The 22,462-nt window shown below is 33.7% G+C and overlaps 1 protein-coding gene across 1 annotated transcript; it reads left to right on the top strand.

Moving 5' to 3' along the window:
- The first annotated feature begins 350 nt into the window (after positions 1–350).
- LOC139484046 (uncharacterized) lies at positions 351–1,139 on the top strand. The gene has a single exon (XM_071267769.1). It carries the CDS (start codon positions 351–353, stop codon positions 1,137–1,139), a length of 789 nt encoding a protein of 262 aa, XP_071123870.1.
- Positions 1,140–22,462: the final 21,323 nt, after the last annotated feature.

Below are 22,462 nucleotides of genomic sequence, written 5' to 3'. Positions count from 1 at the left end.
ACTGCTAAAAAGTGCAGAAAGAGGCTTTTTGACCAGAAAAATGTTTTAAATGACGTTCAAAACCTAAACTATTCACAAAGGCAATCACTTGAGGACCCGGAAAACTAATTGGAGCTGAAAGTAAGGGTCAACTTTCAGCCGTAGGGGACAAAAATATCCCTAGACCCGTATTATTTCAACTTAAACAAGATATAAATGAAGGATTATTTATGAGTTTGTCTATTCATAACCATAATGTTAATTGTTTAATGGATACTGGCTCCTCAATGAGTGTTTTAAACACTTCTATATATAATAAGTTTCCACAAAAGGTAAAAGTACATTTACTGCCATATAGATGTAAATTACGAATGGCAAATGGCAGTCATGTGGTACCACTAGGTGTCCTGTCCCTACCAATCAAATTAGGGGATCAGGTTATTCACCAAGAGATGATTATTGCAGATATAGAAATACCAGCTGTTCTAGGCTATGACTTTATGGTGAAAAATAAATGTGTAATTGACATTGCCAATTGTACATTAAAATTAAACAATCAGACCATTGCTTGTGAATTAGAAAGTCCAATACCAAGTTTATTCAGAATTACAATAGGTCAGAAGGTCACCATACCTCCTCGTAGTGAAATGATGGTTAAAGCTAACATTAATGAGGGTGAAACTGGTAAGGCAAACCTAGTGATTGATTCAACAGCTGAGTTATTACAAGATAGGGGCATTCTTGTTGCCAAAGCGTTGTACAAGGGGGAACAAAGTGAGCTACCTATAAGAGTAATGAATCTGTCTGATAGTCCACAAACCTTAACCAAAAACAGTTGGGCAGCCAATGCTGAGCTGTTACCAGAACAGAATATCATGAATGAAACCACTCATGATGAATCTGAGGGCATACCGCAATTTAAGGAGATTTATGATAGGTGTAAAAATGTTTTAACCCCTGAACAAACCAGTACTTTGAAAAATCTTCTTCACAAAAACCAAAAAGCTTTTTCCATGTCCATATATGATATAGGTCTTACTGATATTGTTCAGCATAAGATAGATACCAATGGGGCCCGTCCTGTAAAGCATGCTCCTAGGCGTTTGCCTATCGCCCAAAGGAAGGAAGTTGAAGTCGAAATTAAAAAAAATGTTGGATAATGATATCATACGACCAAGTCAGTCACCTTACAGCAGTCCGCTAGTGATAGTAAGGAAAGCAGACTCCTCTATTCGAGTCTGTTGCGATTTTCGCAGCGTAAATTTAAGTAGTGTAAAAGATTCGTACCCCCTTCCGAGAATTGACGAATCCCTGGATGCTTTAAGAGGTAACTCTTGGTTTAGTACCCTGGATTTGCTCAGCGGATATTACCAAGTTGCCATGGACCCTCAAGATGCTCCGAAAACTGCTTTTGTTACATCACAGGGGCTTTTTGAGTTCAAAAGGATGCCTTTTGGCCTGTGTAATGCAGGGGCAACTTTTGAGAGACTTATGGAATATGTGTTGGCAGGATTACAATGGGAGATCTGTATCGTTTACCTTGACGATATCATTGTGTTTTCAAAATCTTTTGACGAGCACGTTACAAGACTTCAGACTGTTTTTGATAGACTATATACTGCTGGCCTAAAAATAGCTCCCAAAAAGTGTTATCTTTTTCAGAAACAAGTTACCTTTTTAGGTCATGTTGTTAGTAGTGAAGGTATTTCCCCTGACCCGTCAAAGGTTGCTGCTGTAAAGGAATGGCCAACGCCTACTAATATAAAAGAAGTCCGAAGTTTCTTAGGTACCTGTTCCTACTATAGGAAATTTATAAGAGATTTTTCAAAAATTGCTAGTCCATTACATAGATTGACCCAGAAAAATGTTCTTTTTAAATGGACTTCTGAATGTGCCGAAGCATTTCTAATTTTAAAAAATGTTTTGATTACTCGCCCCATACTGATATATCCTACTTTAGATAAGGAATTTATTCTGGATACCGATGCCAGCGGTACAGGAAGTGGAGCAGTTCTTTCTCAAATTGGTGATGACGGCAAAGAACATGTGGTAGCCTATTATAGTAAATCTTTTAGTAAACCTGAAAAGAATTATTGTGTGACTAGACGGGAACTACTGGCAATTATAAATGCAGTAAAGCATTTTCACCATTATTTGTACGGTGTGCATTTCTGTGTTAGAACTGACCATGGCGCATTGACATGGATTACAAATTTTAAGAATCCAGAAGGTCAATTAGCCAGGTGGTTGGAAATTTTGGGCACCTATAATTATACCATAAAATATAGAGCAGGACTTAAACATGGTAATGCTGACGGGTTGTCCAGGAGACCATGCAGTAAGTCTTGTACCCATTGTGAAAAACAGGAAAACCAAAAACAGACTGATGAGAATTCTGATAGTCTTGAACTCATGGAAATAAGAGCTATGAGTGCTGATAACCAAGACCAAGTAGAGTCAAACCCTATTGCTACCAATTGGGTGCAAGGAAAATCACAAAATGAGCTGATGGAGTCTCAAATACAAGACCCTGTCATAAAAATTGTTAGGGAATGGAAAGTTAATAGTGATGTTAAACCACAATGGCAAGAAATATCTCACCTTAGTAAAATACATAAGGCATACTGGGCTCAATGGGACAGGCTTGTAGTTGTAGATGGAATTTTATATCGTAAATGGATCAATACCATTACCAATACACAAAGTCTCCAATATATTCTACCCCATACCTTTAGACGTGAAGTGTTAAAACTGCTACATGATGACCCTTTAGCTGGACACATGGGCATTAAACGAACTGGTGCTCGTGTGCGCCATAGATTTTATTGGGTAGGCTACCAAACTTTTGTAGACAAGTATTGTCAAAGGTGCATTGAATGCCAAAAACGTAAGGGACCATCAAAGGGTACCAGGGCATCAATGAAAACCTATGTTGTTGGAGAGACCATGGACAGAGTTGCAATTGATTTATTGGGACCTATACCGAAAACTTACAATGGCAATAGATATTTAATGGTCATTACAGACTATTTTACTCGTTATGCCGAGGCATATCCAATACCAAATATATTTGCTTCTACTGTGGCTGATAAAATGGTGACCGAATTTATATGCCGTTACGGAGTACCCACTCAAATCCATACGGATCAAGGTTCCCAATTCACTTTAGATCTATTTTTACAATTGTGTAAACTTTTACATATAGACAAAACTAGGAATAGCCCCTTCCACCCACAAAGTTCTGGGTTGGTTGAAAGGTTAAATGGTATAATTGAAGATATGCTGAGCAAAGTAGTCTCTAAGAACCAAAGAGACTGGGATACATATGTTCCATTATTAATGCTGGCTTACAGATCAGCCCCCCCCCCCCCATGAACCTTAGGAGAATCCCCAAATAACATTATGTTTGGTCGTGAAGTTCACATGCCCATTGATTTAATTTATGGTGTTCAATCCCCTGATGGTAAATTATCGAGACCAGCATATATAGACCAATTGACCAGTCGTATGGACAAAGTGCATACTGTAGTCAGGGAGAGATTGGTGCATGCCGCTGCTCGGCAGAAACGCAAATATGACCTCACCAGTCAAAATTCTCAATACAAAGTGGGAGACGGAGTAATGTTAAGGGACTCAAAGAAATATAAAGGGCGAAGTCCTAAATTTCAGTTCAAATGGAAGGGACCCTTTACTGTAATTAAACAAATTTCAGACATTGTATACCAAATTCAAGAGGGACCAAAGTCTAAGACAAAAATTATTCATGTCAACCGTCTTAAACCATATAAAGGTTATTTAAGAAGGTGGTACCAACCTCCGGGAGAACCTGCCCTAAATACCAGTGGCCAGACAAAGGACAGGACTGATAAATAACGGACAGACCATGACGAATAATTATTTTTAATATAGTGTTATTACCATGTTTAGCATCAATATGATGTTGTGTTTTTATATTTCAAATGTGACCTCATAAACACATATATGGCATTTGGAATCTGAAATAATGTCTTTATGAACAAAAACAAAATATTGAAAAAGATTTTATTGTGTATATATAATATTTGCAAATCAACTGTGACAGTGTGTAAGTGTTGTCTTCTGCTTGCTTAGTATAAGCAGGGCGAGACAATGATTGGCTTTAGTAATTCAAAGCATATTGCATCTGTGAATTTGTTATCAGGTGCTTGTACATGTATATATGATTGAGATATATCTACTCATGAAAGTGTATATATATATATTATTTTATATCACATAACCAGTGATATTATTTTGTGAGTACCATACCAATGCCTTAAACGTAGTCGCAAATTATTTAGTTCGAATACCAGAGTTAAAATGTTAGTTACAAAACTAAATTAAGAGAAGTGTATAAAATCTTCTATGATCTGTTGTTGTATATTGCAATGTATTTGTGTTATATTTTTACATTACCAGTAAGAGTACATGTAGTTCGTGTAGTTATCAACTATAATAATAGTTGGACCATTGCAAGTGTTATGATGTTTACACCTGTATGTATATATTTACCTTTTATAAACTAATTCGACACCCTGTAGCTGCCGGGGATTTAACTCATGTTAAATCATTGGAGGATATGAAAAATAATTATCTTAGTACCATGTGACCAATGGATCACTACTTACATTAAATTAGTCTTTAATACTTCTATACTTATGAATTCCTTTCTTTTATTTTATAGACTATGGATGTACCAATATGGAACCATCAGTGTGAGGATTGTGGTAAGAGATTTCCAAACTCAACCAAGTTAAATAAACACAGACGCCATAATCATGGAACTAAAATACAGTGCCGGTACTGCCCCTGGACCTGTAGTGCTGATGATAAGTACCGCCTACGTCAACATGAGACATCCAGACACACTTATCATCAGTTCTATCCAAAGGACACACCAAGACATACAGGCAGCGTGAAGTCCTCAGTGGAAAGGGTGGAAAAGACTTTTCCAACAAGAAGCCAACCCACACATACATATCCACCATCCAGTATCAGTCCTAGACATTCAGAAGCTACAATTCAGCAAATTACTGAACTGCTGGATGAGCAGATGCCTGATTTTGCAGAGCTTCTGAATGAGCCTAGGACACCTTCACCAATAAAGAGGCTGAGAAATGATGAAACGACACCAACCCTATCACCTACACTTTTTATACCATCGGACATTCTTTTCAGCAAGTATCTAGAACCCATTTCACCAGAACCATTTAAAGATACTCCAGTTATGACTTATTCTCCATCAGACCAGCCTTTTATTTCCAGACCATCACCATCACCAGTACCCGTATTATTATCATTACCTTCACAGTCAGATGAAACACCTATACCCTCATCACCTATAAACACACCGATAGATTTAACCAAATCAGTTACACCCATTATTGTAGACCAGACTAATGAGGAACCAATGGACTTATCGATGAGTAGTAAAACTTTGTTACCAACCACCTCCCCTGTACCACTACCACAACCATCACCATTGCCATCACCTGTACCATCATCATCAAATATACCATCACCAGTACCCGTATTATTATCATTGCCTTCACAGTCAGATGAAACACCTTTAGACCTATCAAAGAAATCAGACAACAACATCCTTCCAGCTGAAATTGATTGTACTTTACCCACTAACCAGTGGAAGAAGCCGACCGAAATTAAAGTGGATCTTTCCGATAATAATGATGTATCACTCGACCCAAGGCTGTTTTTCGCTGGAGCCCCATCCTCTTATATGAAACACCCCCTAGCTAAAACACTGCAAGAGCAAATCAATCTATGTAGAAAAACCCGTGCCTCTCGGTACCAGAGAAGGCTAATACCAATTGGTACCAGCCGGATAATGAAGGAGGAGAGATGCTACCTGCCAGACGGTACAGTCTTAGAACTTAGGGACACTTGAACTGCCAATCACACTGAGGAATAGGTATATAATTTGTAGGTAGGATTTTGTAAGTAGTATTTCCTTATTATTTTTAGTTCGAGGCGAACTCTTCCCGTGGGTGGGGGTAATGTTACAAAATAGGGGTAAGGTTTAAGGGTGATAAGTATATTTATGTAAAGCTTTATGTAAAGCTATTATTATTCTTTTCTTATTATCCAGACTGCACTTTCTATTTTACTTCGTTCGCGGTCGCTGCCGTTTAAGTCTGGATAATTGTGTGATTGAGATTATATGTACGAACACAATTCTATTTCAGGAATCGTGTCCGAATTATATTATTATTGTATGTATTTATTGTTATATTTATTGGGAATGATAGGATATAGAGTTCGTCTCACTGTTTGTCCAAAGGGGGGTCCCGACATGTTCCCAGCCTTATTTCTCCCCGGGTTATCATTGTCACGCTTTCTCACCTTTATCGTGTATTTATATAAGGGTTATATATTGTAACTGGGCATATCATTTGTTAATGCTAAGCTTCCATCGTCCCCTTTTCCTACACTTTCCTATATTTCTCCTACGTTTACTGGAGGCCGCCATTTATTTACCATTATTGCGCATGTGCTTGCCGTGGGAAAAGAAGACGACACACGACCTATAACCCCGTGGGCAACCAACCAATGAAGTGCCGTAGAATTGCCCACGGCTACCATGGGGATGTGGGTTGTGGGCGCTAGTATAAAAAGGGCATCTTCTGTGGGCTCTGGTCAGAACGTTGTAACCCGATACCAGGGACCTTTGATTGTAATATACCATAAATTATACCTACGAATTTACCACCAACAACTGATAAACATCATTACCAGATAATATTGAGTAGGTTTCCCTGTTTTATAATAGACTGGCCTCTGACCTAGATTTTTACTACAACTACTACGGAATTTTTACAACCGAAACATTATGCTTGACGCTCGACGTTCCACGGGGGGTCTCTGAATCGTTTTTATTCTCTGGGTATTATATTATTTGTATGAAATATTTCTATTATATGTGTATTAAATTGAATAGGACTTGATTTTGACTCTGTTATTATTTGAAAGTGTTTTATTATATATTTACAAACCAGTGCCTTATAAGCCATGCTACCAATGGTTGAATACCAGTAACCTACTACCAAGGTTGATTTAAAACTACATAAAACAGTTTGAGGTCTACAGACCCGAACCGTAACACTAGCAAGAAAGAAACAGAAACCAAAATCAAAGAGCTGAAAGCTCTGAAGAAAAATGACGCCACTGTCTCTAATATTGGGATAGTTTTTATGCAAGTCTTGATTTTCACATACCGTAATTAGTTTAACAATGCAACATGTCTCGTAAGCATATAATTGATATTCGTATATGTGTGTGTGTGAAGTGAAGGTGCCAACTGGCTGGGGTTTTTTTTAAGACAAATGAATAGGTCAAGACTACCTGAATTGTACAAATAAATACTGTATAAAGGCTTCTATATTTCTCACTGGTACATAGGCTGAATCCGGGTCCGTTCGCGCCCATTCACGTTTGCACCAACTCATGTTCGCCCCCTTTCACTTTATCACCCTACATGTTCGCAACTAATCTTAATTGGTTTTGTGTTTAATAACTCTGTAAGCAAGTGTTTTCTTATAAGTATAATTGTTGTCATTGTCTCAAAATAAAGTGAGACAGCATTTTTTTTTTGTGTTGAATAAATCTTAATCATGTTTTGGATAGCGTATTGTTAAAGATAATAATAATCCTTTCTAAATAAAGTAGTATTTTGTCAACGTTTTATTTAGCGTTGAATAACTCTTAATCATGTTTTGGTTAGTGTATTGCTATACTTTGTTTCATTGACCTCTTTCATAATGAAGTGAGATTCTGACTATTTTTTTTCTGTGTGTTGAATAAATTTTATCATGTTTTGGTTATAATAGTGGATTGCTATATTTTGGTTCCTATATTTTATTGTTTCGTTGTTTCAGATCAAAGGGCTTAAAAACAATTATCTTTTGTGTTTTTCCTTTAAAATCTTCAATGTTTTACTCATACCAAGCTAAAAATACATTCAGTATTTACACCAAAGCAATTTAAAACAACAATCATGATTTTCCAATTATTCAACTTGAATTTGAATTAAAATTGGGCGCGAATGAGTAGAGTGCGAATGGACCTTGGGTGTGAACGTGCGAGGTGCGAAAGTGTATTGGGCGCAAACAGACCTGATACCACATAGTCTGAACCCCCTTCTCCCACAAAATATGATGTAAATTAAAAACAAATTGTTCAGAGAATAATTGAAGTCTTTCCACTAGAAAAGATCTATTTTTATATTGAAATATGAAAAATCAGTTTAAAATGTTAGTTCCTATGGCTTTATGACGTCCTATTAACCTATGACCTTGACCTCAATTTCAAGGTCACAAACCATGGACCTTGAATCAAAATATTCTAGGTCTTTAATATGTTTGGTTAATGAGAACTACCACTTGACGCGTAATTTTAAATGTAAGATGGACAAAAACTCCCTTTTATTGTATGCGCAGCCTTTCAACCAAAATATACAAGTAAGGACATGTCGCAACTAATAATTTATGAAAAATTATTTGTCAAAATGTCATACAGTATTTGAAAAGAAGTGAAAATAAGCCAAAATCAAAATTTATAATATGACCTTGACCTTTGACATTGACCTCATTTTCATTTTTAGTACCAATGACCTCATGAAGACCCTAGGTCTCTATCAGTTATGGTTTACCAGTTGAAAATGCATATCGCTTGAATCAAATGAAAAAGGGGGAATAACTCTCATATGGAGTCCCCATAGAGCTATGGTTCAAACGAATATTCTTATCCTAAATATGTAACGAGCAATTTGGTAAAATAAAATCTTTTACGGTTACAAAGGAGAGGTGGCCACAAGAAAAACAGTGTTTGGGGAGATAACTCTTACAACGTAATGTATTTTGTTATAATTACATTTGATATATGTTTCATTATAATACTTTATTCTGATTGGCTAACTGCACATCACATGTTATTCCTCAAGCAATTGCATCACTCAATAAAACTTTTCATTCATGATAACACGTGGTCCCACAATAAAGTGCACAGATGAATTGAATAAAAAAGTTATAAAATTCGTGTTTTCATGATCCTAGCTAAAAAAAGTAATTATAAGTATTGAATGTTTCTTTTTGTAACCTCATAGGGTTGCAAAAGCGTTGACCGTGTGCACATTTTTAGAATGAAGCGCTTATGCGCTTCATACAAAAAGTACTTCGGTCAACGCTTTTACACCTCAATGAATTTACAAAAAAAAGCATTCAATACTTATATGCAGTTGTAAATTTTTAAAGCAAAAAGAGTTAATACTAACTTTCACTTTTTTGGATGTTCATGTACATTTTGAATGTATTTATTTTTCTCAACTACATGAATTTTTTGGTGTATTTTTAATGATATATATGAGTAGTCCAAATAATTATTACGTCTGGCAAGGCTTTTTAAATTTTATTCTGGGACACCTTCCTATGACCACAAGGCTATGTTAATTTTTTTCTGGGACGCCTTCTTAGGAAGCCTTCCTACGAACGTCTTAGGAAGGCGTCCCAGAAAAAAATAAAATAGCCTTATTGGATATTTTTATGCATTATTTAACCAGTTGAGTCTTTTACAGGATTGTTTGTTTAATGCTGTTTAAACATTACTGAAAAAAAAACACCTTAAATTTGCTAATTATTTGGCATGAAAGTTTGATTTATTGAAAGGGACTCATAGTTTTCCATTTAATTTTAATAATTGTCTAATGGTTAAAACAATAGCTTCGTTGTTTACTTTTATACACAACAACATATTCACTTTGGTCTCGTTGTTTACCTAATATTCACTATGTACTTGGTAACAGTTATTAATTAATTGAATAGAAAATATTATAATAAATATTATTGGAAGCCGAATTGACGTCAAATAGGTGCCGATTTGACTAGATGCCAATTTAACCAGGTGCCGACTTGACTTGTACGTTTCAATTCCTCTGCGATCGTTTGCGGTATTTTCTTGAGAAAACCTATTTTCCATCATCAAAGAGAAGAAGAAACTGCTTGAAATGATTCCCGAACGCTTCGTGATTGTTAAAATAAGTTTAATTCACTCAAAAACAATTTTAAACAGGAAGTTTCAAAAGCACGTGTAAAAGAAGAAATTAACCGGTGAGAGTGGAAATCCGTACATAACATATATCACTATAGTACGACTTTTAAAGCAAAACAGTTTCATCCTTTTGTAAAACAGTCTTTAATATACCTATCACATTAATGTTTGAAGGGTCTTAAGCTTATTCAAACCATATAAGTCGGTATGAAACACCAAAACGGAATGATAATAACCGATTACGTTTTGTAGTTTACAAAATTCTGGACTGGTTCCTGTCAAACTACAACACTTTCTTCTGTAGTGGAATACAAACAGAAACCAGTTAGTTTGTAAACTGGTTCCTGGCTGATTACTACACAATGCTCATGCATAATGATAACACAAGCACATTCCTCCAGTTTGTATTGAAATTAGTAAATACGAAACCAAGCGCGGTAGGCAGAGAAATCAGGTCGGCAGTTATGGAACAATGACTGCGTCATTTTCCAAAAACTATACGTAATGTGGCAATATAATATTGTAAATTCCAACTTCCTGGTCAACAATAGGGCTCTTTAAAGGATAATGTTTATGTTTGAGTTGTTACATCTGACAAGAGTTGCGTTACATAACATATTATGACATCATCCGTTATTCTGCTTTAACATGATTTTAATTTGAATAATATATAACTGGCTAAATTTCTAACAGTGAAAATATATGTTATTGGTATTTTAAAAGAGAGGATAAAGATACCTAGTTGATATTCAAACATGATAAACGAGGCAAAGTAACAAGTTTATTATTCACACAAAAATGACAAAGACAGATGAAAAAACCCCGAATAAGACAAATATTTTAACAAATTTTGATTAGTTTATTTATATGTTAACCTGTAGAATCAACGTTTCCAAGCAAGAACGAAACAGAAATTCAAAATACCCCGGGTATTATGGAAATATAATATTGAGAATGCCAACTTCCAGGTCAAGAATGGAACTCTTTAAAGGATAATAGATCTAGATATAGGAAGATATGGTGTGAGTGCCATAAGACAACTCTCCATTAAAAAGTAAACCTTTAAAGGTCAATGTATGGCCTTCAATACGGAGCCTTGGTATACACCGAGCATAATGTCTATATTTGAATTGTTACAACTGACAAAGATATCTTTTATGAGTCGCGTTACAAAACGTGTTATGACATCATCCGTTATTTTGCTTTAACATGATTTTAGTTTGAAAAATATATAACTAGCTAATTTTCTAAAAGTTAATTATATGTTATTGGTATTTTAAAAGAGAGGAGAAATATACCATGTTGACATTTAAAAATGATAAACGAGACAAAGTATCAAACACAAAACAAGTTCAAAAAATGGAAAAAAAATGTGGAAAAAAATGCGAATGAGACAACTATTTTAACAAATTTAAATGTGTTTATTTATATGTTCAATAGCAGAATTGACGTTTACAAGAAAGAAAGAAACAGAAATTCAGAATGCTACACGTAATGAGGGAATATAATATCTTGAATTCCAAATTCCTTGTGAACAATGGGGCTCCTTAAAGGATAATGTCTATATATGAATGTTTAAAACTTACATATATTCCTTTTATAAGTCTCGTTACATAACGTATTTATACATCCGTTATTTTGTGAAGACAAACTATAAACGTAGCAATAAATGAAACACAAAACAAGCTTATAATGGACACAAAAATGAATAAAAAAGACAGTTGAAATAGGAAATGAACGAGGCTATTCCTTGTTAACAAGGTTAAAGTTTTGAATGTGTTTTACCATCATTAACATGATTAATTCATATCGGTAGTCTTATTTACAAAATGAATAATTACACTTTTGCAGGACAGTGTGTATACAGTTGTATTATTTCAACTTGTTTTTGCATGTCATATTCCTATTAACTATTCATTTACCTTTACTACATTTCTTTTGAATGACTTTTTTTCGGCTGTGTTCTAGGATCATACATGACTTTGATGATGAGACAATCCATCAAAATACTTAGAATTTTTTTTTCAAAACCTTATTCAAAACAGTTTTTATTTGCCTCTGATGATAATTTGATCAAAATACCCTTCCAGACTACACTGCACGGTATTATTTGCTGAACTACTACACAGGCAAATTTTGTTCACGTAAATATCACGTGAAATTCACGTGAATTTCACATGAAATTTTTCACGTGAGATTCACCTCAAACGAGCTTATACATGAAGCTCACGTGAGATGTTGAGAAAATTTTTGATTTTCAGTTAATTTTTTATAACTTAGACACTATTTATATTTTTTCACATGAAATTCACGTGAAATTTTTACGTGAAATTCATGTGAAATAATTTCACGTGAAATTCACGTGAAAATTTAATGTGAATTTCACGTGAAATCTCTTCACGTGAAATTCACGTAAAAAATTCACGTGAGCAAAATTTGCCTGTGTATAAAATTGAGAATGGAAATGGGAAATGTGTCAAAGAGACAACAACCCGACCAAATAACAAAAAAACAACAGCAGAAGGTCACCAACAGGTCTTCAATGTATCGAGAAATTCCCGCACCTATTTACTTTATTCATAACTTGTCCTTAAGTGATTATGAGTTTTAAATTGTTGCATTAATGAGAATCATCAATTATATGTATCGATATCTTGAGATGAGAGATGCGAAACCTGTTGTCGCAGCTGGTTTAGCTCATCTTGTTGAAAAAATCGACTTACTAGATTTGAAAATCGGTCCATTACTTTAGCTTTTATCTCAAGTCATGACGTGTCTCAAACTCAAATTAATAATCGCAGGAACAATAACATACATGTAAATTGCAATGGTGCATATTAAGCAATCTTGACCTTAAACGCATATTTATTTCAATGGATAGGAGAATTGCCTGTATTATTTTTGTAAAATGTTAATGACAGATTTGTGATTGTACCCCTTTTAATGCTCGTGATCAGTTATAGATCAGAATATAGACAATCTCTGTCAATTGTTTACCTGTAGATGCTCAATGCTTTATAATGTTGTTTTTTCTCAATGCATAGTACTTCACATATTCATATGAAATAGCAATAATCTAGATATAATCTTTTATTCTCAGGAAAAACAACACTTAGTCAAGAGGAACAGAAACACAGCCTTGTTGGAATCATGGGAATAGGAGTGTTTGTAGGAGTATTTGATGTTGCTGTATGTGTCATATGTGTCATGGGCTTCGCAAGATGGGTACGACTCAACAGACCACGTGATTTAAGATATTTCATCCTAACGGAAGACTAGGATTAAGCGTGAACACGGATTTGATTTGGATTTGCAACGTTGGCGTTCACCACTTTATAAACCATTGCTACTCATCTAGTATCGTTTTTAATCAATGTAGATTCTCCATTACTCATTGACGAATGATACATTTATGAGGATTGCCCTGATAATCATAAATGAAGAAAATACTAAATTCTGATGGATAAATTTTTTTGAAAAATTCATAAAAAAAATCAGACAGACTAGAATCATATGTCCTGATTTGTTTTTGGGGGAGGGCTAAATTTCAGAAACAAAACGAGTTCGAAAACTATTTTAACGTTTTTCCGTGTGTTAGTGTGTGTGTGTGTGTAGAAATAGGTTCAACCGTCTTTCCACTTTGTTACTTTAGAATTTGGCGTTTGTTCTCAAAGATACTTTTTTTTGATATATTATAATATCAATCTTTAGAAAGTGTAAATTATCAATCTTGCAATAAGAGTTATCAACATGTTGTCATTTACGAAGAATTTTCTTAATATAGACCCAAAATTTACTCTAAAAATATAAAATAAACAGCAATTTATGCTCTTTTCCATATTAAGATGGTTCAATTCTACTAGGGACAATATTTTATTAGATTGACGATAAAGTGGACGAAATTTTGTTTCCTTTTATTTATCTTAAGATTCTTTACCATGTTATAACTTATCTTCAATTTTACCGTTTTAATATTATCCCTATTCGTTCACCTGACGCAAGTAATTTTATTAATTCCAATGAACGCAATATATATATTATGATGTGAGGGGCATTCCCTCGAACAGCTACTTAAACCTTTTACTAACACATTTTAAGAATGACTTGTTTTTGAAGTTTTGCTGTATCATTCACATTTTTCATTGACTTTTAGTTTTATAGAGTTCGAAAATTTGGCTACGATCCATATATTCTCATCAAAACGTTGATTTTCATACTAAAATTTAATCGATTTAACACTGTAATAAGATCTTTAAACATTGTTTTCATCGTCACTATCAATTATTAATCAATAAATAACATATACCTAGATATCTAATGTTTTTTAAAGTTCTAAACAATGGTCCTGTCGAGACTTAAATTTAGGCAACGCACATGGTAAAATCTACATTATTTTAATATCTGGTTGATAGTTGTCTCATTTACAATCAAGCCACATTTTCCTACAATTGAATTATCTATTACTAATCGATAAATCATCTATCAATAAAAGGTAAGGGAAACATTAATCAACCAGGAACCAAAATGACACAACAAATAAGAGGGCAAAGACAATAGAGGTGTGTATAAACAATATATTGATCTTTCATGTATCATCCTGAGTCTTCGAAAGTTGTGAATAACCGAATCGAAACAATAAAATTAACAAATCTGCCATTTAAACTCCATTTTCCAAAAAATCATGGTGCAGTCGTGCTGAAATCAGGTCATCGTAGAAGCGAAGTGCGAGCGCAGTCAGGTTGAGCGGTCATATCGCAAATATAGATGTACTATCGTAGCGAAAGCGATATTCTAGACGGGGAGACCTTTCTATGATCACCATGTTCTCACCGCGACAAAACCACGCTTTTACTACGACTATACCACGTTTATACAACGCTGTTCATGATCATAGTACGATTCTAGTACGCCCATGCTGTCCTCATCATCCTCTTCTTCTGACCAGACTATACGTTCATACTACGACTACCATGCTAATCATTGTCGTTATCACATGCAATACATTTATAAAAGCTCCCCGGAATTGCTTGTCTGTATGTAATTTTGACCTCTTATCCTTTTCACCAACAGCGAAACCATGTTTGACATATCGGTATCATCCCCACTATTGTTCACTAAAGCAGCGTCATTTGATCTTGATGGACTTTCAATACCTCAGATTCAGGTTAAATTGATCAGGTCCGACATCTCATCCGAATCAAGATTCGTATCAAAAGACATCTACCACTACCATCCCGTTCACGAGTTCTTGTAGATTTTGTTGGCATTACAGTGTTGTTTTCTAGAATTTTACGTATTAAATAGAATTAGAAGGAATTGAACAGTATGTATATGGAACATAATGTTGCTGAGAGTGTAGTTAGATCGCAACATGAACGTGGTATGATCGTAATAAGAACGTGCTATAATTGCAGAAGTAGCGTGGTAAGATTGTGGAATGGTCGTAGTAAGATCGTAATAATCGTAGTGAGTTCGCAGACTAAGCGTGGTGAAAACGTGACAAAAGCGTAGCGGGGTCGTTGTAGAAGCGTAATGGGTACGCAGTAGCATCGTGAAAACATAGAAAATTTACATTTTCATGCCGCTCATAAATTCATTTTAGATCGCAGTGAGCGTTGTGCCATCGTGGTCTTGTGTGACTAAGGCTTTAGATATGACAACCAACGCATAATCGTGTGTTCCAAATGCTCTTTAACACGACAAACGTCACATGCGAAGCAAGATATGCTTACCTTTCCGTCTTTTAGTTTATAATTGTGTTGTGTTGTATGGTTATAACATGGTAATGGTGCTTGTCTTTTAACTTCTTCAAACAAACCATCATTGCAAGGTGGTCATATTGAATATATGCGGAAACATTTTGCAATTCCACAAACCGTCTGTCATCTTTTTTTCCATCTGTTTATAAAGTTTTATTGTCTATATATTGAGCGAAATAATATTTCAGTAAAATGCGTTAATTTTGCACACCTTATCGTATCTTGCAAAAACCGCACGAAATCTTTTTCTTTTGTGGAATTCTATAGATGTGAGACGACGTGGTTAGAGTGCCAATAAGAAAACTATTCATTTAAGTTCAAATTTGTCAAAAGTAACCAATTTTAGGTCAATCTACGGTCTTCAAAACGTCACTTTGGATGACACCAAACAGCAAACTATGAAGGGTAAAAAAGACAAGTGTAAAATCATTCATATCTCTCTTTTATTCCAATATATTATTAATACAAATATATTAAATCATGTTTCATTTGTTAAAGGATACAAAAAAAGAAGGGATGTGTGATATATTAAGATAAAATCACAGCGACACAAATAACCAAAACAATTATTTATCATGTCCGATTTTTGCAAAAATAAACATTAATATATTGCATTTTTTCTTAATTTAAAAGTAAGTTAGTATTTAAGGGTCATTTAAACATTGTTTAAGATTTAACATTATACAGTTAGGTCGCAACAATGATTGAAACGTTGAATGCATTCAACACATGGTGACCTATAGTTGTTAATGTTTGTGTAATTTGGACTTTTGTTGAGAGATGTCTCATTGGCAATCATGGTGCCACATCTTCTATTTTAATAAGTCGTCCTCTTTGTGGAATTTTATATAGTAGACAGTAATCGTTGTAGATTAATGTGAACATATCGATATAATAGTGTAATTCATGTGCAAAACGTGTTATTTTTATATAAAAAATTATGTTAAATGATATTTCATACTAAAGAGTATGTATCTCCCAAAACTCCAGGGCTTGGTTTTCCTATTAACAATTCATTGATAGGAGGTTGCTGCTTACAACAAAGCTATAAAACCTAGAGTTCGAAGTGATAATCTAAATTGTTCCTTCGGGTTGATTGACCGTTATGGGATATCCCAAATGAGGACACATATGTTTCAATTGTTGTAACCACAATCCTGGGGTTGAAGTCATAAAACTTTGCTCAGTGTTTATAGCACAAAATTTATGCTCGAAACATATAATCTAGCATTTTGATTGGTTGATTCTCGAGTATGAGTACAAAAATCCTGCTCGAAAGTTTATGACCGCAAGGCCAGTTCTTTTTCCACCGAGTATAACCAATTGAATTAGACTTATTCTAGGTTTGTATATACATAAGCAACACTGATTAGAACAGATAACATTTTCGGTACCAATTACAATGCATGGAAAGTGTACTTAGGCCATTCATATCTTTTTCAGCGATTTGCTACTTAGTTTTTAATACTTAGTTTTTACATGTTTACGAACCTATTTCCATTTGTCAATAATAACAACGTGTTAGGTTTACATTTGTTTTATGCATGTATTTCAATCGTTCATTGTCAGTTGTGTCGTCTGTTTGAACCTTTCAGATTCCGTTTTTGTTTTGCATTTGAAGTAGATCCTTACTAAACCCATATGGTTGCTAGCCCTATAAGATAACTAACCATGTTTTGTTTAGGGCATCCTATACGAAATATATAGAGTCACCACGTGTAGCCCGTTAACCAATCATATCCCCATAAATCTATAGGTGGTAAGATAATTATATTGTTTGCAAGTATATATATACTGTGAACCAACTTATTTCCGTGGATACTTAATTTTGCGTTTAGTCCATTCTAGCTAATTTTGCGGCGATAAATACGCAATTCTAAAATGGACATGATGAAGTTAATTAAGATACATTCCATGTTTTAACTATTCACGACGAGTTCTACTCGCGAAAGTCGCGATATTAAATCTGTCTCTAAAATTAGATGGTTTACAGTATATGATACAATCTTACCTCTTACAGCAATAATAATATTGATTATTATAGATTATATGGGGACGAAGTCCCCAACAACAGTAGAAAATTCAATAAAATAAAAAATTCGGAAAAATTTCACGAATTTTACATTGTACTTATGAACTCAAAATCGTTCAAATCTTTTTTTGTTGTGTTTTGAAATCCCGGACCTGCGAAGAAATCTACAATGTACTTCCTTTTACGGTCTAGTTTGTATGAATCTTTTAGTAAAATATAAATTTATCAGTCTAGTATAAAATAGGTAGGAACGCAATATCAATTTCATTTTTAATAATTCCTTGATATGAAAAAACGTTACCTTATGACAGCGTTTCTTTGTTTACATTGCATATGACGTCATAACTTAAATAACGTCACAACTAAAATCTCTAACAACAGGTAATGCCTGCCTCATATTAGTTTTTCATCTCAATTTGATTGATTTTCTCGATTGAGCCGGAACGGCGAAAGCGAGAAAGGCAATCGAGTTGAGATGAACATTGATAATCTGTTAATTGTCTATTTTACCGATAACAACGTTTTCAATTTCGTTAGCAACGCCACGTGCCTGCTTAGTTTCTAGCGAAAATTTTCCATCTCAAGCGAGAAGCACGATAAGAAAAATTTTCTAAAAAAAAGATCAAAGGTAAAATGCACAAAATAGCGACAATGTACGATATTGATATACGCTATCAACATTAACACTTATCCAGTTTCTACATTGAAATGTACACATCCTTAATTAAACCTTTTGTTTTTCCAATAAACATATCCAACTAAGTTAGACATCACGTGACTTTTGTGACGTATACTAGCCGCCGTTTTGTATTATATTTCCCCATATAAAATGCATATATGCTTCAATAAAGTTTAATTTTCTCATAAACCTGATACGTTTTCTTACTTTTGCAAATCAATCCTTGATATTCAAACATATTTCTATCAAACAATGTTGGTCCTAACAGTTTAATTTTTGATAAAATTCGGTCAGATCGGAATCGAAAAACATGCACTTCTTCTCGTCATTTCTCCGTTGACTCAATGCTAAATTACCGATACCCATGTCTACTTTTACAACAAATAAAGAAATTCTGTAAATAAAACTCAAACTTTGCAAATCGATTAAGTATATTCAAACATATAGCTGGCGAAGAATACTACTTAAAACAGTTTAATTTCAGGGCAAATTCGGTCAAACATCGATTTAAAAAAGGGAATTTTCCGAGATTTTTCAAAATGGCGGCTGATGTATCTTATGGAAATGTTGCATCAAATCAATGATTTCTATAGTAAGACTTTCCTAGATTATATTTAATTTTTCAGAAAGAATCTCTGATGTTTCTGTTATTTTCCTTTAGTGATATTTCGATTTCATTGATTTCAAAATTTCTTAATAAAAACAAAATATTTAAGTGTGACACGGGAACATTTATTTTGACAGATAATCATCCAGGAGATACTGTTACCAGAAAATAATTTACAATATCTATAATAAAAAAAAAATTCTTCTTTTTTTAAAGGTGTTTTTCAATTTTCTGTATATTTTATCTTTCTTTAGAAATACATTTATACATCCCTTTTAGAACAAAAAAATGTTTTCATCCTAAGAGAAAAAGACAAACAATGTCCAATTATAATAGATAAATATTCTATACCTTCACCTTTAAAATTTCATTCCTTGACCGAACAGGTGAAATCTGACTTGGGTTATATTGTTACATCATAATATATTGTCAGGTAGACGTGCAAACTAAAGCAACCAGGTGACATTTAACATCCTGTCAGTGTGTATACATGTATTACCAGAGTTTAAATTTTGTGATATACAAAAGTTTTCATAAATGTACAAATAAATATCTTCTCCTTCCCGTGTCAAATCAGAAGAAGTATGTTTCAAAATAAACTTTAGGAAAAAATGAATATTATGAACATTTCGTTAAAAAAATATTTTTTGCTTAAAAGGCATTCAAATATTTTTATGTTTCTATAATTATTTCAAAGAAATATACTGATTCAAATTTTAATTTAAATGAATTTCGATCATTGAATATGATTTTGCTGTTATTTTTTTTTAAATTCAATATTTAAAGCTAAATCCAGGCAATGAATCGATATATAGTTTAAATTGTGTAAACAAAAAAGAGTTATTGTTTATACATTCCAACAGAGACGTATAATACGATTGATCTGGCTTTAACAATATTGTATACCCGATAATATCTATCGACAGACTTATCGGTCCTGAATAGGACTGATATAGTGGGGTATGCCTTAAAGTCATAAGAAACGATTGACCGGTGAAAAATAATGTTCTTTTAAATCTTGAACCAATGCATACAAACATCATAAACTTAGTCTTCTGTGCACGAATTTATCCTTTTTTTCGTGTAAATTTCGAATAATCGTCAATTTTGTTTTCAATCGGTCAGTGTTGTTGTGAAAACATGGCAGGTAATTAAAGTTCGTGTTTTGAACAGAAGTTTAACGATTGTCACCTGTTTGTCAACAATCGACGAAAAATCAAATAAAAGCATGGAAATTGAGCACGTGTTTAACATTTAAATTCAGATGATAGTTTATTTAAGGACATACATGCGTATTGCGATCACCGAATTTTTACGAGATGGGTCACGTGAGGTCACTTTGCATACGGAAAATATGTCGGGGGAATTGAATCGAAATAAAGTAAACTTCTTCTAAATTTGAATAAATTAAAGAATTTTCTTCAGAAAAAAGTATATGTACATACGTTTTATAATGAAAACTATCCAATGAGTTATACAAAAACATATGCATTATTTTTTTTACTTTGAGGTTTCTTATGACTTGAAGGGTTTTAGTTTGTTACCCCGATTTTTTTTTGTCCATGAATTTAAGAGTTTTGAACAGCGGTATACTACTGTTGCCTTTATTTAAGGGTAAACGATACAGTTACAGGAGAGGTAATGGCGTTGTTAAAGTAAAATGTTATTTTCGCGACGTCAAACTGCGACTTATCGGGAAAAGATGCATTTTTCGACTGTTTTTTATCATTCAAACTGATTTAATTTGAAAACGAGTTCATGGACCCCTATTTTTCAAAACGGCAATTTGTTTCATTTTGCAGGGAGATTATGTGACCCAATTTTTATAGAACTGTAAAAAGAGGATTTTTTTAAATTTTGATAAACATGCAGCAAAAAATTACGATTTTTCTTCAATTGATGAACATTTGATAAATATGAGTTATTTTTGAATAAAAAATGCATAATTTTTTATGAAACTTATAAAATACAGACATTGACGATTATTTAACAAAAAAACAATTTGTGTTAATCGTTTAAAACAAAAAAGTTATGTCTTTCTTTCGAAAAAGAAAATACGGACACAAATCTAAATGTTGAGCAAATATACAAAATTTCGACCTCATTTTACCCAAAAAGTAGCACATGAAGGTATATTTTTTATTACATAAAAATTATTTGATTTAATCAGGTAAAAAATAGCCTATATGCAAATATTCATGAACTTGTAAATGCAGGATCAAAACTGTATCGTATGCCCTTACGTAAGGGCATATCCAACAGTTTCAGGGTAGGTAATAACAAACGTAACCGTCGTCTATTGTTTCCCGTAATTTCACGGTGTTTCAACAAAGTCATAATGGCCGTCTGGAAATGGTGGTTTCTTTCCTCAAAGGAAAGGACACGGCGGGAATCGGCAAACAAACTCTCACAGAATATTAACAGAACTAAAACTCAAAACTTAAAAGACATTTTTGTCCTCTTGGTCTATTATAAAAGACCTGCAATTATCTTGATCATTACTATACTATAAAATTGAGAATGGAAATGGGGAATGTGTCAAAGAGACAACAACCCGACCAAATAAAAAAACAACAATAGCAGAAGGTCACCAACAGGTCTTCAATGTAGCGAGAAATTCCCACACCCGGAGGCGTCCTTCAGCTGGCCCCTAAACAAATATATACTTGTTCAGTGATAATGAACGCCATATACTCACTTAAGTTTCTGTTTTATTAAAATAATCTTCAATACAGTAGAAAAAAACGAGAGCAAATGAGTATTGATTTATTATTGCATTAGAATGCAACACAAATTGTAATTAATTAATTTTTTACCAAACTTGTCCGAGATTTTGTTATTCAGGATAGAAAAAAGTTTGGTGTATTTGAGAAAGATGATCATAGATGAAAAAAGGGTTTCTTGAGAAAAATAAAACACGGCCGCGTTTAAATGAATACGACCTTTAACCCGTAAACAATGTAAAACAAAAGATGACACAGTAATAAAAGAATAATGAAATAGGAAAACATTGCCGTAATATATACGTTTTACCGCTAGTACACTCTTTATATCTTGATAATGTATCAATCATTTATTTCAGATCCACTCGCGCCTCGTCGTAAATATGCGTGATATATTTGCCACTGGAGCAAGGGAGAAATCATTTCACCAGTTTCATATAGTGATGAATAATCATTAGTTCTCAACGGATAATTGTCTAATAATAATAATACATATTAATATATTAAACAACTGATAATTGTATGGGCTTTGCTCATTGTTGAAGGCCGTACGGTGACCTATAGTTGTTAATGATTGTGTCATTTTGGTCTTTTGTGGATAGCTGT

This window comes from Mytilus edulis, chromosome 8 (assembly GCF_963676685.1).
Source record: "Mytilus edulis chromosome 8, xbMytEdul2.2, whole genome shotgun sequence".
In the NCBI taxonomy this organism is placed as follows: domain Eukaryota; kingdom Metazoa; phylum Mollusca; class Bivalvia; order Mytilida; family Mytilidae; genus Mytilus; species Mytilus edulis.
The sequence above is the reverse complement of the archived record's forward strand: the minus strand, read 5'-3'. Positions and strand labels throughout refer to the sequence as shown.